Source organism: Populus alba, chromosome 10 (genome assembly GCF_005239225.2).
Source record: "Populus alba chromosome 10, ASM523922v2, whole genome shotgun sequence".
NCBI classification, from domain to species: domain Eukaryota; kingdom Viridiplantae; phylum Streptophyta; class Magnoliopsida; order Malpighiales; family Salicaceae; genus Populus; species Populus alba.
Window position 1 is genome coordinate 17,029,499 of NC_133293.1, and position 19,919 is coordinate 17,049,417.

Here is a 19,919-nt window from a genome sequence, read left to right on the forward strand (position 1 = left end):
ATCAAAACAGGGTATGATTAATCGGACCTAGCTGGTACTCTGAACTTGTGGATCGAAGAGATCACATGTGGCCCTGCTGGTCATGGCATCAGGATATGATTTAATTATTAAACCCTGTACGTAACCCACTTGACTTTTTCAACATAAATATAAAAATATTATTATGATGACTGACATTTGGATACTTATAGGTATAATTGTTTTTCAATATTGGAAGCTAAGACAGGATCATGGACGAGCCAGGTGTTTAAATGTGACAGTTAAGAAGGCAGTTTTTTTATTTATTATTTATTAAAATATGTGTTCGGACAACTGCTTGTGCGTATTTCAATTAATTTTATAGATTTTAAAATTAATAACCATATAAATTTTTAATAACCATCACATTAACAATCACATGAACCTATAAAAAAATAAATTTTTTAATTTAAGTTTTTACTACTAAACCACGGTTAAACTAGTACTACAAATGGATTCGGAGGCTATACCGAGCACTGGATTTATCGGATGAGTTCGATTCATTGATGACGCTATAAACAATGTTAGAAATCCCGCTACCATTGATGAGCATTAGTACTGTCGACAAAACCCAAACTGCCCTATAAGGTGGTAAGAAGCGCTTGATCCATCACCATTTTCTTTCTTCTTTGGATGTAAAGCATTATAGCCTCACTGACTTTTTTATTCCAATTATGTTGTGCTATTAGCGTAAAATAAGTGATATGAAATATCAAAGCATTTTGAGGAATATTTGCTGCACCTGTCGTCATAAAATACGTGCGATTGTAGTTCAAGAAATTCGTTCACAGGTTTAAAGTTGCAAGATATAGATTTGACCCACTTAAATAAAGGAGCTCAATCATCTCGTACCAGCGTGGATGGACAGACAATTGGCTGAGTTCAACCAAATGGTTGTTTCTAATTTATTTTATCTGAGAAGCACAGAGAGTTTTAGAGGAAAATGGATGTTGAACAGCTAATTAATCTGTTAAAAGAAAAGGGGCGTCGGGTTCCATTCAATCTTATTCGTAATGCTTCCCCTGCAGAATAAATTAAATATAAAGAGTAAAAGAGACATGAAGGCTGAATTTCTTGATGATGAAGGCAGTTAAACGCGGCGGCGGTTGTGAGAGAATTGAGTAGGTATTAGAAATGGCGCGCATATATATATATATATATATATATATTGGGTTGATGATAACGATGACAAAAAGATTGACTCGTAATTTCATTGAACTCTAAGGAACCGGATGGTGGCGTGGCCAAATGATCTTCACCTTTGGACCTCTCTACCTGGCTGCTTTGAACGATTTGAGATTTTCTTGGACCTCTCTCTACCTGGCTGCTTTAAAGCAATGCATGTAACAAGACGAGTGTGTCGCCATTTCAGTTCCGGCGCCGTTATCTTCCATTTTCCATTTTTTCACTGCTTCTCGACCTCCATAGCTACCAAGCTTAAACCCTACACTATACTTCCTCTCTAGCTAGCTATCAAATTAAATTAATTTGTAACCTTTCTGTATCTAACTAATTATATTCCATGTTCGAGCGTATCTATGTATAAATACCCTTTAAATCTCTCCAAGTTCAACATCAACTAATAAACCCCTACAACTTTCATAACATCTCATTTTTACCAACCACTAAATCCATTCAATTGATCAAGATCATCATAACCGTAGGTCTCTAGCTCTCTTTCTGTTTCTTATATATTGAGCAAATAACATGGAAATGTTGATGTTGTGTCTACATTCTATCCTGTTTTTCATTTTCTTGGTCAGCTTAAACATTAACATATCATCTGCCAAGACAAGTTATAATGTACTTACTTATGGTGCCAGACCAAATGGGAAAACGGACTCCACCCAAGCCTTCCTTGATGCCTGGACAGCGGCGTGTGGCTCTACTGCTCCGACTATGATTTACATACCAAAAGGAAGGTATCTGCTTGGTTCTATGGCCTTTACAGGTGGTAATTGCAAAAGTCCTGATATCACTATAAGGATTGATGGGACCCTGATTGCTCCCGAGGATTATCGCATTCTTGGTCTGGCCAGTAATTGGCTTAGCTTTGAAGGTGTCAGCGGTGTCTCCATTGTTGGGGGGGCTCTTGATGCTAAGGGATCACCCTTGTGGGATTGCAAATCCAAAGGCAGCAATTGCCCTGCTGGAGCTACGGTACTAGTACATTGCTCAAATCACTATAATTCTCAACGAATAATGTCGCATTATTGGATGTACGTGCTAAGATTAGTTTTTTTTTTTTTTTTTTTTTTATCTTTTTTCGTTGCATGGATGCAGACTTTGAGCTTTGTGAACTCCAACAACATAAAGATCGATGGATTGCTGTCACTAAACAGCCAAATGTTCCACATTGTGATAAATGGCTGCCAAAATGTGAAAGTCCAAGGAGTCAGAGTGATAGCTGCTGGTGACAGCCCAAACACAGACGGCATTCATGTCCAATTATCAACTGATGTTGCGATCATGAATTCTTCGATTAAAACCGGGGATGATTGTATTTCAATTGGACCCGGAACTAAGAACCTGTGGATCGAAAGGGTCAGATGTGGCCCCGGTCACGGCATCAGGTGAGAAATGATTCAAACCCTGCAATCACCTTGATTTTCTCAGGTTCATCGATGATTAACATGACGGACAATCATGGGATGTTGTTTTTCAGTATCGGAAGCTTAGCCAAGACCATGGATGAGCCCGGGGTTCAGAATGTGACAGTTAAGAGTACAATTTTTACTGGCACTACAAATGGGTTTAGAATAAAATCGTGGGCCAGACACAGCACTGGATTTGTTCAAGCAATTCGATTCATTGGAGCCACTATGATTAATGTCCAAAATCCCATCATCATCGATCAAAATTACTGTCCGCACAATTTAAATTGCCCCAATCAGGTTAGAAATTGATAAATGAAATTTTCTGGTCAAGTTCTAAAACACTGGTTTCTTAATTGAACTTACAATTGATTATCTTATTTTGCACTGTGGCTTGTGATCTTAGGTATCGGGCATACAAATAAGTGATGTCATGTATCAAGGCATTCGAGGAACATCTGCCACACCAGTTGCTATAAAATTTGATTGCAGCTTCAAATATCCATGCAAAGGTATAAGACTGCAGAATGTAAACTTGACCTACTTCAACAAAGAAGCTCAGTCAACCTGCACCAACGCCATTGGGAAAATATCTGGTCAAGTTCAGCCGGATAATTGTTTGTAATTTTTTTTAAACTGAGAAGTATATATTTTCTGTTTGTAATTAACTGTTTATATATAAATTAATAAGTTGTATTTGTTGGTATTTGATTGCTGAGGAACAATAGTGTTGTTGAGAATAGAATTATAAGTTTGTTTGATTATTTCTTCAAATATCCATGTAATAAGAACTGTATATATCTCATAGGTGTTGTCGATCTAGTCCTCCATTTTTAGATTCAGTCCCGGAGAAATATGTGAATATCCTGGTGCAGTTCAGCCAACGACGAAAATAATGTATAAAAAGCAACAGTATGCGATCAAACCAAGTCCATTAGAAATCAAAACCTCAAATTTGAAGATTTTGTGTCATAATCTTAACAAGTAATTCGCAGTTAAAACAATATTAAGGACTTGGTCCGATTGTACTTTCAAAGAAACAACAACAACATTACTCACTTTAGTTTTTGTTTATTTGTTGATTGAAAGTAGTGCGAACAAGATTTGTTTTCCTTCATATCAAAGATATTTCTCTTATTTGTTGCAAGAATTTGAGTACTTAGCTTAGTTAAAAATCAAAGTTTAAGATAACGAGTGATCATTTAATTAGATTCACTTGCTTTTATGAAAAAGATATTTTATTAGTTCATTAACTATTTATACCATAATTTTTACACCCGGCTTGGTGGCCGGTTCAGCCCAAGACCTGGATTTCAGGTTTTGACTGGGTCACTAGGTTGTCAGGATCATTTAAAAAAAAAAGATATTGTTTTAGTTAAAAAAAAAAAAACAAAAATCTATGAGTTGTAATCAGGTTTTTGACATGGTCTTATCAAGTCAATTGAGTCACCAGGTCAAATTAACCAGATTTTAAATTGACTTGTCAAGTCAGATCAGGTTTTAAAACTATCATATATACTACTACCCCACTCCTTGGCATGATTCCATTAAAAGACCAACTGCTTTAAAATAAAAAATAATAAAATAATAAACAAACAAACTAAGCATAGATTGAATGAGCTAGTCTCAGAATCAATGGGAAACATGAATTAATAATTATATTATCTTTTTATAGGGTGGTTGACGCAATTTTTATTTTTATTTTTAGTTGTTTTTTAAAAATATTTTTTGAGTTAAAAATATATGAAGTTATGCTATTTTAATATTTTTTATAGTTTAAAAGTACTAAAGTAAAAAAAATATAAAAAATATTTTAATTGTCCAAGTATATTGCAATGTCCAAGTCAAAGTGAAAGCAAGAGCAGAAAATGGTATCAACAAGTTACTTGCATTTACCGAGTACGTACGGACTACGGACTTTGAAAAAGACCCAGCATGGTGATGACGTAATCCCCACCCTTCCAAGTCCGTACAAATCCACCACCTTTAGGCTTCTACTCAAGAGGTTTATGTTTATAATACAACATTTGATCATTTGTATGGTAAAACTGGTTTTGAGCATGTTTAATTTTTAATTTTTTTTTAGTTATGCTACATAACAGAATTTATAACATTAAATCATCATCCGGCAATGTCTATTATTATTAATTATTTTTAATTTTTATGTTTAGACACACACACATATATATATATATAAGTGTCAGAGTTAACTTACGTGCACATTGATTAATCCTATGAGCCCTAAAGTTAAAGACCATGAAAGTCTTTAGTGGTTTTGATGTTTATGGATCTCGAACTAATGATTTTTAGAAAATAAATTTAGAACCCAATGATTTAAACCTTGTATTCACTATTAATAATTCTACATTTGTTAACTTATATAAATATAAATCCTAATATTTCAATTCTATTATTTATATCCTTTATATTTAAGATATTAGTTTGAGCTTTCAATATCTTTAGGGTACCGGCCAATCATATATACTACTTAGCATGTATTATTTGGTTAATTAATTAATTGTTTGCTTAGTTTTTACCGCGTTGCTGTTAGTTTTTTTTTAAGATAAAAGTAATTTCTATATATTTCTCTTTTTTTTTAATTAGTTTTGAATTTTAGTAATTAGAAAATAATATTTATAATAAAATTTGATCTAGTCAAGATAAAATACAGCATGGTTATATAATTAAAAATAAGAGATAATATAGTCTATTGATATTATAATTTGTAATTAATAAATATTGTGGAGTGAGGTCAACAATTTATGGAATGGAAATAACACCATTAATTCTAAATTAAATCATTAATCTTTTTCATGTTAAGGAAAAAGAAGAAGACAGCAAATAGTTTTTCAATACAAATGTGAAATGCCGTCTGTCTTTCGCTTGATGGAAACGTTTTCATGCTCAACGTCTAAATTAAAGAAACGGACATAGAAGACTGGATTACTTCACGGTGAAGACAACTGAAACGCGGCGACCGCGAGAAAATTGTAGTTACGGGACGAAACAGGGCTTGACTTTTTTTAATCATTATCAGTATTTGGATATTGATGACAACGATAATGATTAAAAATATACATTGCTTTATAGTTTCATTTACTTCAAATTAAGAGATACTTCAGGTGGTTTGGTGGCTCATTCATGCTCTCTGGACTGCGCCATTCCGGCGCTGCTTTCTTTCGTTTTATGTTTCTCAGTTCATAACCTCCCTTGAACCCTACACCATTCCTCTGTATCTAAAACTCTTGCGTCTATGTGGTTATTGCATATTTGTCTGTCCCTCTATATAAATACTCCTTAAACCCTCTTCAACTTCCAATATCGACTGCTCTTTACCTCCAACTCATTCATTGCAATAATTCAATCATCACACCACCTCGCTCTCTTTCTGTGCCTTACTGAGTGCATAACATGGCAAAGTTATTGTGCATTCCATCTCTACTGCTCTTCATTTTCTTGGTCAGCTTAAACATTAACATATCATCTGCCAAAACAAGTTATAATGTTCTTACTTATGGTGCCAGACCAAATGGGAAAACAGACTCCACCCAAGCCTTCCTTGATGCCTGGACAGCGGCATGTGGCTCTACCGGTCCGACTATGATTTACATACCAAAAGGAAGGTATCTGCTTGGTTCTGTGGCCTTTACAGGTGGTAATTGCAAAAGTCCTGATATCACTATAAGGATTGATGGGACCCTGATTGCTCCCGAGGATTATCGCATTCTTGGTCTCGCCAGAAATTGGCTTAGCTTTGAAGGTGTCAGCGGTGTCTCCATTGTTGGGGGGGCTCTTGATGCTAAGGGATCACCCTTGTGGGATTGCAAATCCAAAGGCAGAAATTGCCCTGCTGGAGCTACGGTACTACATTGCTCAAATCGCTATAATTCTCAATGAATAATGTCGCATTATTGGATGTACGTGCTAAGATTAGTATTTTTTATATATATATCTTTTTTCGTTGCATGGATGCAGACTTTGAGCTTTGTGAACTCCAACAACATAAAGATCGATGGATTGCTGTCGCTAAACAGCCAAATGTTCCACATTGTGATAAATGGCTGCCAAAATGTGAAAGTCCAAGGAGTCAGAGTGATAGCTGCTGGTGACAGCCCAAACACAGACGGCATTCATGTCCAATTATCAACTGATGTTGCGATCATGAATTCCTCGATTAAAACCGGGGATGATTGTATCTCCATTGGACCCGGAACTAAGAACCTGTGGATCGAAAGGGTCAGATGTGGCCCCGGTCACGGCATCAGGTGAGAAATGATTCAAACCCTGCAATCACCTTGATTTTCTCAGGTATATGTATTCATCGATGATTAACATGACGGACAATTATGGGATGTTGTTTTTCAGTATCGGAAGCTTAGCCAAGACCATGGATGAGCCCGGGGTTCAGAATGTGACAGTAAAGAGTACAATTTTTACGGGCACTACAAATGGGTTTAGAATTAAGTCATGGGCCAGACACAGCACTGGTTTTGTTCAAGCAATTCGATTCATTGGAGCCACTATGATTAATGTCCAAAATCCCATCATCATCGATCAAAATTACTGTCCGCACAATTTAAATTGCCCCAATCAGGTTAGAAATTGATAAATGAAATTTTCTGGTCAAGTTCTAAAACACTAGTTTCTTAATTGAACTTACAATTGATTATCTTATTTTGTGCTGCGGCTTGTGGCTATAGGTATCGGGCATACAAATAAGTGATGTCATGTATCAAGGTATTCGAGGAACATCTGCCACACCAGTTGCTATAAAATTTGATTGCAGCTTCAAATATCCATGCAAAGGTATAAGACTGCAGAATGTAAACTTGACCTACTTCAACAAAGAAGCTCAGTCAACTTGCACCAACGCGATTGGAAAAACATATGGTCAAGTTCAGCCAGATAATTGTTTGTAATTTTTTTTTTTCTTACTGAGAAGTGTATATTTTCTGTTTGTAATTAACTGTTTATATATAAATTAATAAGTTATATTTGTTGGTATTTGATTGTTGAGGAACAATAGTGTTGTTGAGGAGAGAATTATAAGTTTGTTTGATTATTTCATCAAATATCCATGTAATAAGAATTGTATATATATATATATATATATATATATATATATATATATATATATATATCTCATAGGTGTTGTTGATCTAGTCCTCCATTTTTAGAGTCAGTCCGGAGAAATATGTGAATATCCTGGTGCAGTTCAGCTAACAACAAAATAATAAATAAAAAGCAACAGTACTAGTATGCGATTAAGACCAAACAAAGGGGATTCAAAAATTGAATCTACGTACTGTATAATTAATGGGCTACAAGAATATCAACACCCCTTTATAAATCAAAACCTGAAATCTGAAGATTTTGTGTCATAATCATGACAAGTAATTAATTCGCAGTTAAAACAATAGTAAGGACGACTTGATTCGGTCGTACTTTCAAAGAAACAACAACAACATTACTCACTTTAGTTTTTGTTAATTTGTTGATTTAAAGTAGAAATTTCTTGTCTCTCCTTTTCTTAAAAAAAAAAAAAAAAAAAAAAAAAAAAAAAAAAAACCTAAGCATGGATTGAACGACCTAGTCTCGGAATCAATGGGAAACACGAATTAATAATTATATGGTACTTTCATAGGGTGTTTGACTCAGTTTTTGTTTTTATTTTTTAGTTTTTTTTTATAAATATTTTTAATTTAAAAATATATTAAAGTAATGTTATTTTAATATTTTTTTATAGTTTTAAAGTACTAAAGTAAAAAAATTAAAAATTAAAAAATATTTTAATTGTCCAAGTATAAAATATACGGACTGTGAAAAACCGAGTACGTACGGACTACGGACTTTGAAAAAGACACAGCATGGTGATGACGTAATCCCCACCCTTCCAAGTCAGCACAAATCCACCACCTTTAGGCTTCTAGTCAAGAGGTTTATGTTTATAATACAACATTTGATCATTTGTATGGTAAAACTGGTTTTGAGCATGTTTAATTTTTAATTTTTTTTTGTTTATGTTACTTGGCAGAATTTATAGCATTAAATCACAACCCGGCAACGTGTATTATTATTAATTATTCTTAACTTTTATGTTTATATATATATATATATATATATATATATATATATATATATATATGTGCGCGCGCGCGCGTGTGTTAACATGGATGTCCGGCAACGTGTATTATTAACCCTTTCTATACATTGATGAATGCTCCTTAACATTTCAATGAATGTCTCCATTAATGTCATTCTTCATATAAATATTTTTGGTATTGACTTGATTTTTAGAGGGTCACCTATCCATACCCCCGAGGATCTTTGTACATGTATCTTTTTCAACTAAAGAAAGATTTATCCAAAGAAAAGCCTATGTGGTCTTGAAGTGGAGATCATTGAATTCACCATAAATGATGTTAGAGAATTTCTAGAAATAAATCCTTCAAAAATATTCCTTGTGATTTTTATAACCTTAAAGTTATATAAAAAATAAGGGATAATATAGTCTATTGATATTATAATCTGTAATAAATATTGTGGAGTGAGGTCAACAATTTATGGAATGGAAATAACACCATTAATTCTAAATTAAATCATTAATCTTTTCAAGTTAAGGAAAAAGAAGAAGACAAACAAATAGTTTTTCAATACAAATGTAAAATGCCGTCTGTCTTTCGCTTGATGGAAACGTTTTCATGCTCAACGTCTAATGTCGCACCCGACATCGCGGCGGACCTAAAAATAATTCTCTTGAATTATGGAAAAAGAACAGATTCTGGCATCCGGTTCTTTTAGAAAAAATGTCTCGTTTGAGGAGTCGCCACCTAGTATTATGGTCACTAGGAACCCTAACTGGTTAACAGAGATTCTATGACTCGGAATTGGTTACGTAAAAGGGAAGATATTATCACCCCTTAAACGTTCTGCCTAAGGCAGACTGCATTGTTGGTTTTGTCTTAAATTGCTAAATATTTATTAATTTATGCTGTGATGATTTGTTTATAATATTCCTGACTCTGGCGCCAGTGAATATTCGAGCTCGAATAATTCCAACTCTTGCGTTGGTAAAAATTCATAGCTATGAAAAATAAAATTAGATCAATATTTTTTTCTTACTCTAGCGCTAGTGAATAAATAAATAAAAATAAATTTATTTTTACGCATGCACACATTTTTTATTTTTCTAGCTAAATAAAATAAAATACAACGAATAAAAATAATATAAATTTAAACCGGTATTTTTATTCCTGACTCTGGCGTCAGTGAATAAACCAATAAATTTACATTATTTTTATTCATGCATACACATTTTTTATTTTTTTCTATTTTTTTTGTTTTTTATTTTATTTTTTTATATTTTTTGGGCTGGGCCCAGCTCAGCCCACATGGGCTGGGCTAGACCCAGCCCAGCCCAGCCCAGCCTGGCCACTGGCCCAAGCCAGCGGCCCGGCTGGGCAAGAAAACTAAAAGCACACCGTGCGAAGGTAATTAATTAAATTACCTTCGCACAGTGTTCTCGCAACAATTCAATTTGAAAAGAAGATGCAGAAAGGGGATGAAGAAACGGGCGTACCTGCTTCTGGAAACCGAAGGTGCCTGCAACGCTGGTGACGATCCTCGACTACTGCTTCCCTTTGTCTTCCTTATGTGCTCACTTGGCTGTGTTTTCCTTTTGTTTTCTCAGCAGCTTTTAAAACTACGAAGATGATGCCGGCCTGCTGTGAGTTTTCTTCGATTGATTCCGAGTCTTTCCTTTTTTTTTGAGATTGTGTTTGGGAAGAAAAACCTTTGATCTCTGCTTTCGAATTCCCCTGCTCTGGACGAAGACTATGAGGGTAAGTAAGGGTCCTGGTGCTGCGGGTTGGTTGGACCCAAGCTTTCTCTGGTTCTCGCCCCTGTTTCCTCCTTGTGTTCTTCTCTCTGTTTTGTTCCCTGGTCTCTCTCTATCTACTCCCTGTCTATTCCTTTGTTTATTTTTCGTTTCTGTTCTCTGAGAAGAAACAAGGAAAACAACTTTTGTTCTGGTTCGTCCCCTGTCTTCGTTTTCTGCCGATCGTGGCTTTTTCCTCTCTTTTTTTCCCCTTTTTCGGTTCTGTGATTCAACCTTCTGCCGATCGTTGTTTTCTCTGGCTTTATAGCCACAGAATTCCACCGTTACCAGGTAATTAATCAACTGTTATTGCAGGAGTAATGGTGGCGGCCGGCAGCTGAAACGTTGAAGAAGATGAACAGTGCTGTGTTCAATGGCCATTTGCATTTTGGTCCTTGGAATTCTGAAATCGTGCAATCAAGCCCCTGGATAAAATTTAAATTTGGACCCCTTTATTTCGGCGCTTTTCCAATGTAGTCCTTGGATTTTTTAATTTTGAAATTTGAACCCCAAACCTTAATAGTTCTTCAATTAAGCCCCTGAATAAGTTAATTTAATTAAATCCAAAGTCCAATTAAGTCTAAAACTTATCCATTCTTTAATTAAACCCCTGATTGAATTCATAAAATTAATTACAAGCTTAATTAAGTCTCCAAACTTATCAATTCTCCAATTAAACCCTTAACTGGATTAATTAAATTAATTCCAAGCTTAATTAAGTCTCAAAACGTATTAATTCTCCAATTAAATCCTTGATTGGATGAATTAACTTAATTTCAAGCTTAATTAAGTCTAAAAATTTATCAATTCTCCAGTTAAACCCTTAATTGGATTAAATAAATTAATTCCAAGCTTAATTACATTAATTCTAAAGCTTAATTAAACTCCAAAAACTTCCAATCATATTGCCCTTAATCTAAATTTTAATTCATTCTTCATTTATTTCATTTTACTTCTTTTTTATCATCATTATTATTTTTTTTTCTTAATTTTTTATCCTTTTCAATAAATAAAATAATAATCATAATAAAAATAAAAATGATCAAAAATTGGGTTATGACATCTAAATTAAAGAAACGGACACAGAAGACTGGATTACTTCACGATGAAGACAACTGAAACGTGGCGACCGTGAGAAAATTGTAAGGATGGAGGCTGCTAATTACGGAATGAAACAGGGCTTGACTTTTTTTAATCATTATCAGTATTTGGATATTGATGACAACGATAATGATTAAAAATATACATTGCTTCATAGTTTCATTTACTTCTAAGAGATACTTCAGGTGGTTTGGTGGCTCGTTCATGCTCTCTGGACTGCTGTGCAAGCTGTGGTCTACTTCAACAATATTACTGGGGAAAAAAAGAGAGGCCTCCTTTGACAATTCAAGCAGTTGCCCAAATATAAAAGTGGAGTTATATAGCCAAACTTGATCTCTTTTTCTTAAAATTAATCAAGGAGCTGACCAGTAACTAGATCAAAGGAAAAGACCAAGGATTTTTCCATGCATGCAAGATGGCTTGATGATCAGAGTGTACACGCGTGCTGTGGATTGAAAGACAAAGCAATACATTTAACAAGAGAAGCAACAGTTCCGGCGCTGCTTTCTTTCTTTTTATGTTTCTCAGTTCATAACCTCCCTTGAACCCTACACCATTCCTCTGTATCTAAAACTCTTGCGTCTATGTGGTTATTGAATATTTGTCTGTCCCTCTATATAAATACTCCTTAAACCCTCTTCAACTTCCAATATCGACTGCTCTTTACCTCCAACTCATTCATTGCAATAATTCAATCATCACACCACCTCGCTCTCTTTCTGTGCCTTACTGAGTGCATAACATGGCAAAGTTGTTGTGCATTCCATCTCTACTGCTCTTCATTTTCTTGGTCAGCTTAAACATTAACATATCATCTGCCAAAACAAGTTATAATGTACTTACTTATGGTGCCAGACCAAATGGGAAAACAGACTCCACCCAAGCCTTCCTTGATGCCTGGACAGCGGCATGTGGCTCTACCGATCCGACTATGATTTACATACCAAAAGGAAGGTATCTGCTTGGTTCTGTGGCCTTTACAGGTGGTAATTGCAAAAGTCCTGATATCACTATAAGGATTGACGGGACCCTGATTGCTCCCGAGGATTATCGCATTCTTGGTCTCGCCAGTAATTGGCTTAGCTTTGAAGGTGTCAGCGGTGTCTCCATTGTTGGGGGGGCTCTTGATGCTAAGGGATCACCCTTGTGGGATTGCAAATCCAAAGGCAGCAATTGCCCCGCTGGAGCTACGGTACTAGTACATTGCTCAAATCACTATAATTCTCAACGAATAATGTCGCATTATTGGATGTACGTGCTAAGATTAGTTTTTTTTTTTTAATCTTTTTTCCTTGCATGGATGCAGACTTTGAGCTTTGTGAACTCCAACAACATAAAGATCAATGGATTGCTGTCGCTAAACAGCCAAATGTTCCACATTGTGATAAATGGCTGCCAAAATGTGCAAGTCCAAGGAGTCAGAGTGATAGCTGCTGGTGACAGCCCAAACACAGACGGCATTCATGTCCAATTATCAACTGATGTTGCGATCATGAATTCCTCGATTAAAACCGGGGATGATTGTATCTCCATTGGACCCGGAACTAAGAACCTGTGGATCGAAAGGGTCAGATGTGGCCCCGGTCACGGCATCAGGTGAGAAATGATTCAAACCCTGCAATCACCTTGATTTTCTCAGGTATATGTATTCATCGATGATTAACATGACGGACAATTATGGGATGTTGTTTTTCAGTATCGGAAGCTTAGCCAAGACCATGGATGAGCCCGGGGTTCAGAATGTGACAGTAAAGAGTACAATTTTTACGGGCACTACAAATGGGTTTAGAATTAAGTCATGGGCCAGACACAGCACTGGATTTGTTCAAGCAATTCGATTCATTGGAGCCACTATGATTAATGTCCAAAATCCCATCATCATCGATCAAAATTACTGTCCGCACAATTTAAATTGCCCCAATCAGGTTAGAAATTGATAAATGAAATTTTCTGGTCAAGTTCTAAAACACTAGTTTCTTAATTGAACTTACAATTGATTATCTTATTTTGTGCTGCGGCTTGTGGCTATAGGTATCGGGCATACAAATAAGTGATGTCATGTATCAAGGTATTCGAGGAACATCTGCCACACCAGTTGCTATAAAATTTGATTGCAGCTTCAAATATCCATGCAAAGGTATAAGACTGCAGAATGTAAACTTGACCTACTTCAACAAAGAAGCTCAGTCAACCTGCACCAACGCAATTGGGAAAATATCTGGTCAAGTTCAGCCGGATAATTGTTTCTAATTTTATATATATTTTTATTTTTATTGAATTCTTTTTGGCTTTTTTCAACAATCTAATCATTCAATATTTAATTAATTTTAAATTGGTCTTCATAATTAGTCTCGGTTTACTTTCAATAAGGTTATAACAATCCCAAACAAAAATCATGATATTTGTTTGGTGCTCAATTCCATGAGAGGCTATTTTTATTATCATATCATTATTACGTAAAAAATGGTTTTTCAAAACAAAATTATTATACTGAGTGAAGACCATGGTTTGGGTCATGATTTTGATAGGTTAGTTCGAAACCTGAGTCGATCTAATATATCAACATTTTAATATAAAAAAAAAAAGATGTAATTTTTTTTTCCAAGTCAAACCACATTTTTTATTGGTTGTCTAGTTATCTTTAGATTCATTAAGTCGACCGAATCACGTCAGGGCAACTTTCATGAATTAATTTTAGCTAGAGCTAATTAAGGAGTTAAGTTGAGGAGATTTAAAATTAACTTGTTAAATCAAATTTAATAATAATATCAAATAATTCAATGAATAATATTTTTAGGTTCAAAGATCTTTTTATCCAACCCAAAAACGTAGCGGATCAGAAAAAAAAAAAAAAAAAACTAGTATGAACCCAATTCACATTAATTAGTTTATTATAAAAAAATAATTCAATGCAAAATAATTCATGATATTACATGGATTTAATTTGTATGACTAAGTTTTGTGGTGACACCATATTTTTTGCAAAAATGCAAAAATTTTATGTTTAAATTATTATTTTTAAATGTATTTTTTATATTTTAGTATGTTGATAGAAAAAAAATAAATTTTAAAAATATAAAAAATATTTTTTATATATATTTTTTTTAAGAAAAAAAAACCTATTGGGGGTAGATAGCATCACATTTTCCCTCTGTTCTCGCCGAAACCTGTTTCTCGATTTGCTCTGTCTTGCACCAACCCGCAAAACTATTTTGGTCCACAGAAGGTTCAAGGATCATTGCTGGCTAAAACAGGGCCAGAAAATGTGATTGGAAGTTAGGTAGATAGCATTAAAAACTAGACCCGATTGCTAACATCAGACTCGGTTGGGTAGTTTAAAAACAGAAACACGGCAACAACACTACAAGGGGTTGAATTGAGTTCTTGATGAAAATGGAAGGGGAAACAGTGGATAACAAGCAGGTAATATTCAAGGGGTTTATAGACAGAATACCGAGGGAGACAGACATGGAACTAAAGATTGGAAAAATAGAGCTCAAAGCACCAAAAGGGTCCGGAGCTTTTTTAGTCAAGAATCTCTATTTGTCTTGTGACCCTTACATGAGAGGTCGCATGCGTGAGTATTATGATTCATACATCCCTCCTTTTGTACCTGGCCAGGTAAATATACTGCATTATAGCCTTGCGAAGTTGTAGATTATTTGATATCCAGATGATCGTGATTTGCAACATCTTAATCTGTTGAAATATCAAGAATCTGTTTTGCTATGTTCTTGTTTACGATATTCAGTTTGTGGGTTCATTTGATGGAAATGTTTAGAAAAAAAGATCGGTTTTCTTGTATTTGACATAGGGTGTGTATTGGTTTTGTAGTGGATTTGTTCTAATTTTCATGTCAAATTGGGAGATATGATTCATGGGTTGCACTGTCCTAGATTAATTTAAATTCTCTCAGATTATTCGGATAATGTTACTAGAATTAAAAAAGAGAGTGAAAGATATGATTCATGGGCCGCATCTTGTGGCTGTAGTGTGGAGAACTTGGGCTCGAATCCCAGCAGCCACATCTGGCTGGATATTTTGTCACTCTTTCCTATAGGATATGGTTGGCTCCCCGTTGAGTTGCATTTAGGTGGTGAAAATCATTCTAGGCAAAGTGTTTTTCAATTCAGGAATAACACAAATCCGATGTTGATGAATTTCTTTTCTTTTCGTTTCCCCCCCTTTTTTTGCTAAAAGTTGATGGATTTCTTACCCTCGATCAATTCCTGTATTAGTATCTAACACAGTATCCATATGGCTTCTGCATTGATGAATGATGGTTTATTTTGATGAAGGCGATACAAGGATTTGGTGTATCAAAGGTTGTGGATTCTGATGATCCAGATTTCAAGCCTGGAGACTTAGTTTCAGGGCTGACTGGTTGGGAAGAATTCAGCTTGATGCGGAAACATGAGCAATTGAGAAGAATCCAGCAAGATGATATCCCCCTCTCATATCACGTGGGTCTTCTTGGTACGCCATTCTTATTATTCAAGCACTGCTAATTCTTTCTCCTTTTTAGGTTTTTTACATAATTTGCTAATTCACTTAATATGAAGAAGACAACATTCCATCTCTCTTATAAGTTCTTTGCCACTTGGTCCCCAAGTTTTGTACAATCTATATATAATCGACCCTTAGATTGCTAAGTTGACTTATATTAGAATACTTGGGCATTAATTATATTTTCCAGAAGGATTGAAATTGATTTCTGCGGTGAATCCTGACTCATAGCTTACTCCTTACCACCAGCTTGGCTAGTAATTTATATCACCTATTCACCAGTTAACTGTTTATGTCAATTTAGCTTCCCATCATCATAGACACAAGACACCCATTATGGTGCCCAAGCCGGTTCTCCTTTTTCTAGTTGATTTGATGAAATGTTTGAGTGCTGCTCAGCATTTATATATATATATAAACTAGAAAGTCGTTTTTCGAACGTATGATTTTATTTCCTGAGGGAAAAGTTATTTGCTTGCTGCAGTTAACATCGACTTCTGCTGAATTTGTTGTTTTTTCCCTCCCTGATGAGTAAAAGAGAGAGAGGAAAAAACTCTCCAGCTTCATTGCTCGTGATTCTGTATCTTCATCACTTTAAAATTTTAATCTTATGGAATTGTTATTAATTATTTTCTGATGTTGATGTGTTTATACTTGAAAATTTAACGGAAGTGGGATTTCCATGTAGGTATGGCAGGTTTTACTGCTTATGCAGGGTTCTATGAGGTCTGCTCCCCTGAAATAGGGGAGAATGTCTTTGTCTCTGCCGCTTCTGGTGCAGTTGGCCAGCTTGTTGGCCAGCTCGCCAAGCTACATGGCTGCTATGTAGTTGGAAGTGCTGGCACAAGCCAAAAGGTAGATTTCTTTTATGAATATGTTATATGGATAGTGTTCTCATCCCTAAGTGGTACTGCTCAGGAATTAGTATTATATAATTGACAACTGCTATCAGAACTGATACAAGAAAGAAATCTTGAATGGGAAATATTAGGTTGACATTTTAAAGAACAAGCTTGGATTCGATCAGGCTTTCAACTACAAAGAGGAACCCGACCTGAATGCAGCTTTGAAAAGGTCAGTGCTCAGTAATTAGCTTTTCAAAGTGTAAGCATGATAAAAGAACATAATTTTTCTGCTTGTCACGGAAGTAGCTACTTCTGATATGCCCATTTTCCTCGATGCTCAATCTAAATTCCAAAATCCCGAAACGAATATCATGAGATGGCCCCGATTACCTTGCAACTTGCTTACTTATTATTAATCATCCATGCCTTCGTGATGTTAGTTGCTGGCCTTTTCAGCGTAACTATTAAACCCTGCCTAGCCTGAGGCTTGGCCCAGACCAAGTTTCATTTCAAACTAGTTTGGAGGTTGATCTAGTTAGGTCAATTCCAAGGATTTTTTTCAAAAACAATGTACTTTGGGTTTTATAAATAACCTTGTCCAAAATGACTTCCTTTCATTTGAAAAAAAAAAAACAAAACAATGTTATTTTGAGATTGACCTGGGTTGACTCAGAAAACCCATGACCCGGGCTAGGTATGATAACTATGTTTTTAAGTGAATAATTGGCCTTTTGTTCACATAATAAAAAATAATCCATTCAGGGAATGTTTGTGATAATGATAAAAGTTGTTTTTTATTTGGAAATACATTAAAATAATATATTTTTTATTTTTTAAAATTTTATTTTTCATATCAACACATCAAAACGATCTAAAAACAATAAAAGAATAAAAGAATAATTTGAAGCAAAAAAAAAATTAAAATTTTTTGAAAACTCCAGTTCAACCAACCTTGAGGCCCAGTCTACAACATTCTATTAGAAGATATCCAATTATCGATGCATCCAATTAACTATATTTCACCTCCGTGTCGTTCCATTGCTCTGCCATTATATTTTGGTAACTAATACAAACTAGACACTTTCAACAAAATGTCAATTAATTGTAGTGATTAGTTGGCAGATTCTCTCCAATTTCCAAGCATAATTTTCTTCTTCTTTTTTGTGGCTGTTGTTAACTGCTACATCTCACTCGATAAAAAAAAAATGTTAAAAAAACAAATGTACAAAGAGGAGAAGATTTTTAGAGGCATAGGTGGCTTTTACTGCTGATTATCTTATAGTGAAACCCCAAAAAGAATGATAGGTTTTTCAGCCCGTTGCTTTTCTAAACATAAACATAGGTTTGATTTGAAAAGCGACTGAGATTCGAACTAAGATTTTTATCTTAAGAATCAGCAAAGCAGTTGAGCACTTGATGTCTGCATTATAATTTGTGAATTTGTCTTTTTAGAATGCTAAATGCATTAAACTTTCACATACATGAGCATCTTAACTCAAGTTGTGGGTAGCCAAGTCAGACACATTCAAAATTGTATCAGCATCAACTAACACAAAATTTCCTCGTGTATAAATTTCCTTACGATAAGAGTTACCCTCAATTTGATCACTGACAGAATATCCCCCGAACAGGTACTTCCCTGAAGGCATTGATATCTACTTTGATAATGTTGGTGGAGATATGCTTGAAGCAGCATTGCTCAACATGAGGATTCATGGCCGAATTGCAGTGTGTGGAATGGTGTCTTCCAGCAGCCTCTCTGTTTCCAAAGGGATTCACAACTTGTTCAGTCTCATAGCCAAACGCATTAGGATGCAAGGATTCCTGCAAAGTGATTACTTGCATTTATATCCACGCTTCTTTGAAAATGTTGTCAGTAACTACAAACAAGGGAAGATTGTTTACATTGAAGACATGAGTGAAGGATTGGAAAGTGCTCCAGCTGCTTTAGTTGGATTGTTTTCTGGAAAAAATGTTGGTAAGCGGGTCATCTGTGTAGCCCGTGAATGATTTTTGATTAGCATGGTGTACTATTTATGAACTTTTCAGGTAGAAGTACTGGAGCTGTCGTAGAGCCTTTGTAAAATCATCTGCGTGATTATCAGAAATCGTTAAATTCAAGATATTCGTGGATGATCTCTTCAATTATGGGAACCCTTTCAGTTGAACAATACCGTCAATGCATGAGAATTTTCTCAACCCTTTCAAATCATATTATTCACCACCTTTATAGTGAAGAACGTAAACTATTGATGAGCCTTGAAAATTCTCTTTTTGGCGTCATAAACCAGGCCATATGCTTGATTGGTGGTCTAGAGACTAAACAGGTCCAACCGTCGAAGTGCCTGCGGGGCACGGCTGGGCAAGTTTGTATGACCCTGTAATTTTGTTTTCATTCCAGGTCTAGGATTGAGTTAATTTGCTGAAACATTAGGCTTGAACTGTTATGGTAACTGGTAGTTTTCTATTTAAGTTTATCAATTTATTTTACATTTGCTAATGGCCACGCTTTTCCCTTCTCCCGTATTGACCGACCTGTTATTCTCCCTCTCAAAACCTTTTGTTCTTGGATAGGAGCAATTGATCGTTTCATCTCATCATCGTTATGACTTGTTACTCCACCTCTTATCAGTACCCTTAATCCTCACCGCCACAAAACTTTCATCTATCAAGAACGTCTGCCCCTCCTCCGCACAGCCACCTGTCTCTATAGCATCTCTTCCCACACTAAATATTGCTGTTAATCACACAACACTACCTCATCTCCATATTCTTGAAGTACCCGCATCTACAAATTGCATCAATAAATCTGGGAACATAAGACGGAAATTTTGTTTTCATATGGTATCCTTCGCCTCTATGAATCCAACATGTTAGTTTGCTTATAAGTTCTTATTGACTGTGTATAATTCAGTCATTTTCTTATTGTAACCATTTTTTAAAAAAGAGGAGTAGCCTCTGCATCTGCATCTGCATCTG

The 19,919-nt window shown here is 35.2% G+C and overlaps 4 protein-coding genes across 4 annotated transcripts; all 4 read left to right on the forward strand.

Annotated features, from left to right (window-relative positions):
* Nucleotides 1-1,725: 1,725 nt before the first annotated feature.
* Nucleotides 1,726-3,237, forward strand: LOC118043129 (polygalacturonase). Its single transcript, XM_035050983.2, has 4 exons — nucleotides 1,726-2,178; nucleotides 2,302-2,591; nucleotides 2,684-2,912; nucleotides 3,019-3,237. The coding sequence occupies exons 1-4, from the start codon at nucleotides 1,726-1,728 to the stop codon at nucleotides 3,235-3,237; spliced, it is 1,191 nt and encodes a 396-aa protein (XP_034906874.1).
* A 2,721-nt stretch (nucleotides 3,238-5,958) lies between these two features.
* LOC118043130 (polygalacturonase-like) lies at nucleotides 5,959-7,531 on the forward strand. The gene is made up of 4 exons (XM_035050984.2): nucleotides 5,959-6,473; nucleotides 6,588-6,877; nucleotides 6,978-7,206; nucleotides 7,313-7,531. Exons 1-4 carry the CDS (start codon nucleotides 6,024-6,026, stop codon nucleotides 7,529-7,531), a joined length of 1,188 nt encoding a protein of 395 aa, XP_034906875.1. The 5' UTR covers nucleotides 5,959-6,023.
* A 4,749-nt stretch (nucleotides 7,532-12,280) lies between these two features.
* LOC118043131 (polygalacturonase-like) lies at nucleotides 12,281-13,839 on the forward strand. Its single transcript, XM_035050985.2, has 4 exons — nucleotides 12,281-12,781; nucleotides 12,896-13,185; nucleotides 13,286-13,514; nucleotides 13,621-13,839. The coding sequence occupies exons 1-4, from the start codon at nucleotides 12,332-12,334 to the stop codon at nucleotides 13,837-13,839; spliced, it is 1,188 nt and encodes a 395-aa protein (XP_034906876.1). The 5' UTR covers nucleotides 12,281-12,331.
* A 929-nt stretch (nucleotides 13,840-14,768) lies between these two features.
* LOC118043132 (2-alkenal reductase (NADP(+)-dependent)) lies at nucleotides 14,769-19,149 on the forward strand. The gene is made up of 5 exons (XM_035050986.2): nucleotides 14,769-15,210; nucleotides 15,888-16,065; nucleotides 16,784-16,950; nucleotides 17,087-17,169; nucleotides 18,572-19,149. The coding sequence occupies exons 1-5, from the start codon at nucleotides 14,977-14,979 to the stop codon at nucleotides 18,948-18,950; spliced, it is 1,041 nt and encodes a 346-aa protein (XP_034906877.1). The 5' UTR covers nucleotides 14,769-14,976; the 3' UTR covers nucleotides 18,951-19,149.
* Nucleotides 19,150-19,919: the final 770 nt, after the last annotated feature.

What these genes read in the sequence shown, in the direction of transcription:
- LOC118043129 (XM_035050983.2), top strand. Translation starts at nt 1,726, where the DNA reads ATGGAAATGTTGATGTTGTGTCTACATTCTATCCTGTTTTTCATTTTC. An exon ending in GGCCCCGGTCACGGCATCAG is followed by an intron (nt 2,592 to 2,683) that starts GTGAGAAATGAT and finishes GTTGTTTTTCAG; the next exon opens with TATCGGAAGCTTAGCCAAGA. An exon ending in ATTTAAATTGCCCCAATCAG is followed by an intron (nt 2,913 to 3,018) that starts GTTAGAAATTGA and finishes TTGTGATCTTAG; the next exon opens with GTATCGGGCATACAAATAAG.
- LOC118043130 (XM_035050984.2), top strand. Translation starts at nt 6,024, where the DNA reads ATGGCAAAGTTATTGTGCATTCCATCTCTACTGCTCTTCATTTTCTTG. An exon ending in ATTGCCCTGCTGGAGCTACG is followed by an intron (nt 6,474 to 6,587) that starts GTACTACATTGC and finishes GCATGGATGCAG; the next exon opens with ACTTTGAGCTTTGTGAACTC. An exon ending in ATTTAAATTGCCCCAATCAG is followed by an intron (nt 7,207 to 7,312) that starts GTTAGAAATTGA and finishes TTGTGGCTATAG; the next exon opens with GTATCGGGCATACAAATAAG.
- LOC118043131 (XM_035050985.2), top strand. Translation starts at nt 12,332, where the DNA reads ATGGCAAAGTTGTTGTGCATTCCATCTCTACTGCTCTTCATTTTCTTG. An exon ending in GGCCCCGGTCACGGCATCAG is followed by an intron (nt 13,186 to 13,285) that starts GTGAGAAATGAT and finishes GTTGTTTTTCAG; the next exon opens with TATCGGAAGCTTAGCCAAGA. An exon ending in ATTTAAATTGCCCCAATCAG is followed by an intron (nt 13,515 to 13,620) that starts GTTAGAAATTGA and finishes TTGTGGCTATAG; the next exon opens with GTATCGGGCATACAAATAAG.
- LOC118043132 (XM_035050986.2), top strand. Translation starts at nt 14,977, where the DNA reads ATGAAAATGGAAGGGGAAACAGTGGATAACAAGCAGGTAATATTCAAG. An exon ending in CTCCTTTTGTACCTGGCCAG is followed by an intron (nt 15,211 to 15,887) that starts GTAAATATACTG and finishes ATTTTGATGAAG; the next exon opens with GCGATACAAGGATTTGGTGT. An exon ending in GTGCTGGCACAAGCCAAAAG is followed by an intron (nt 16,951 to 17,086) that starts GTAGATTTCTTT and finishes GGGAAATATTAG; the next exon opens with GTTGACATTTTAAAGAACAA.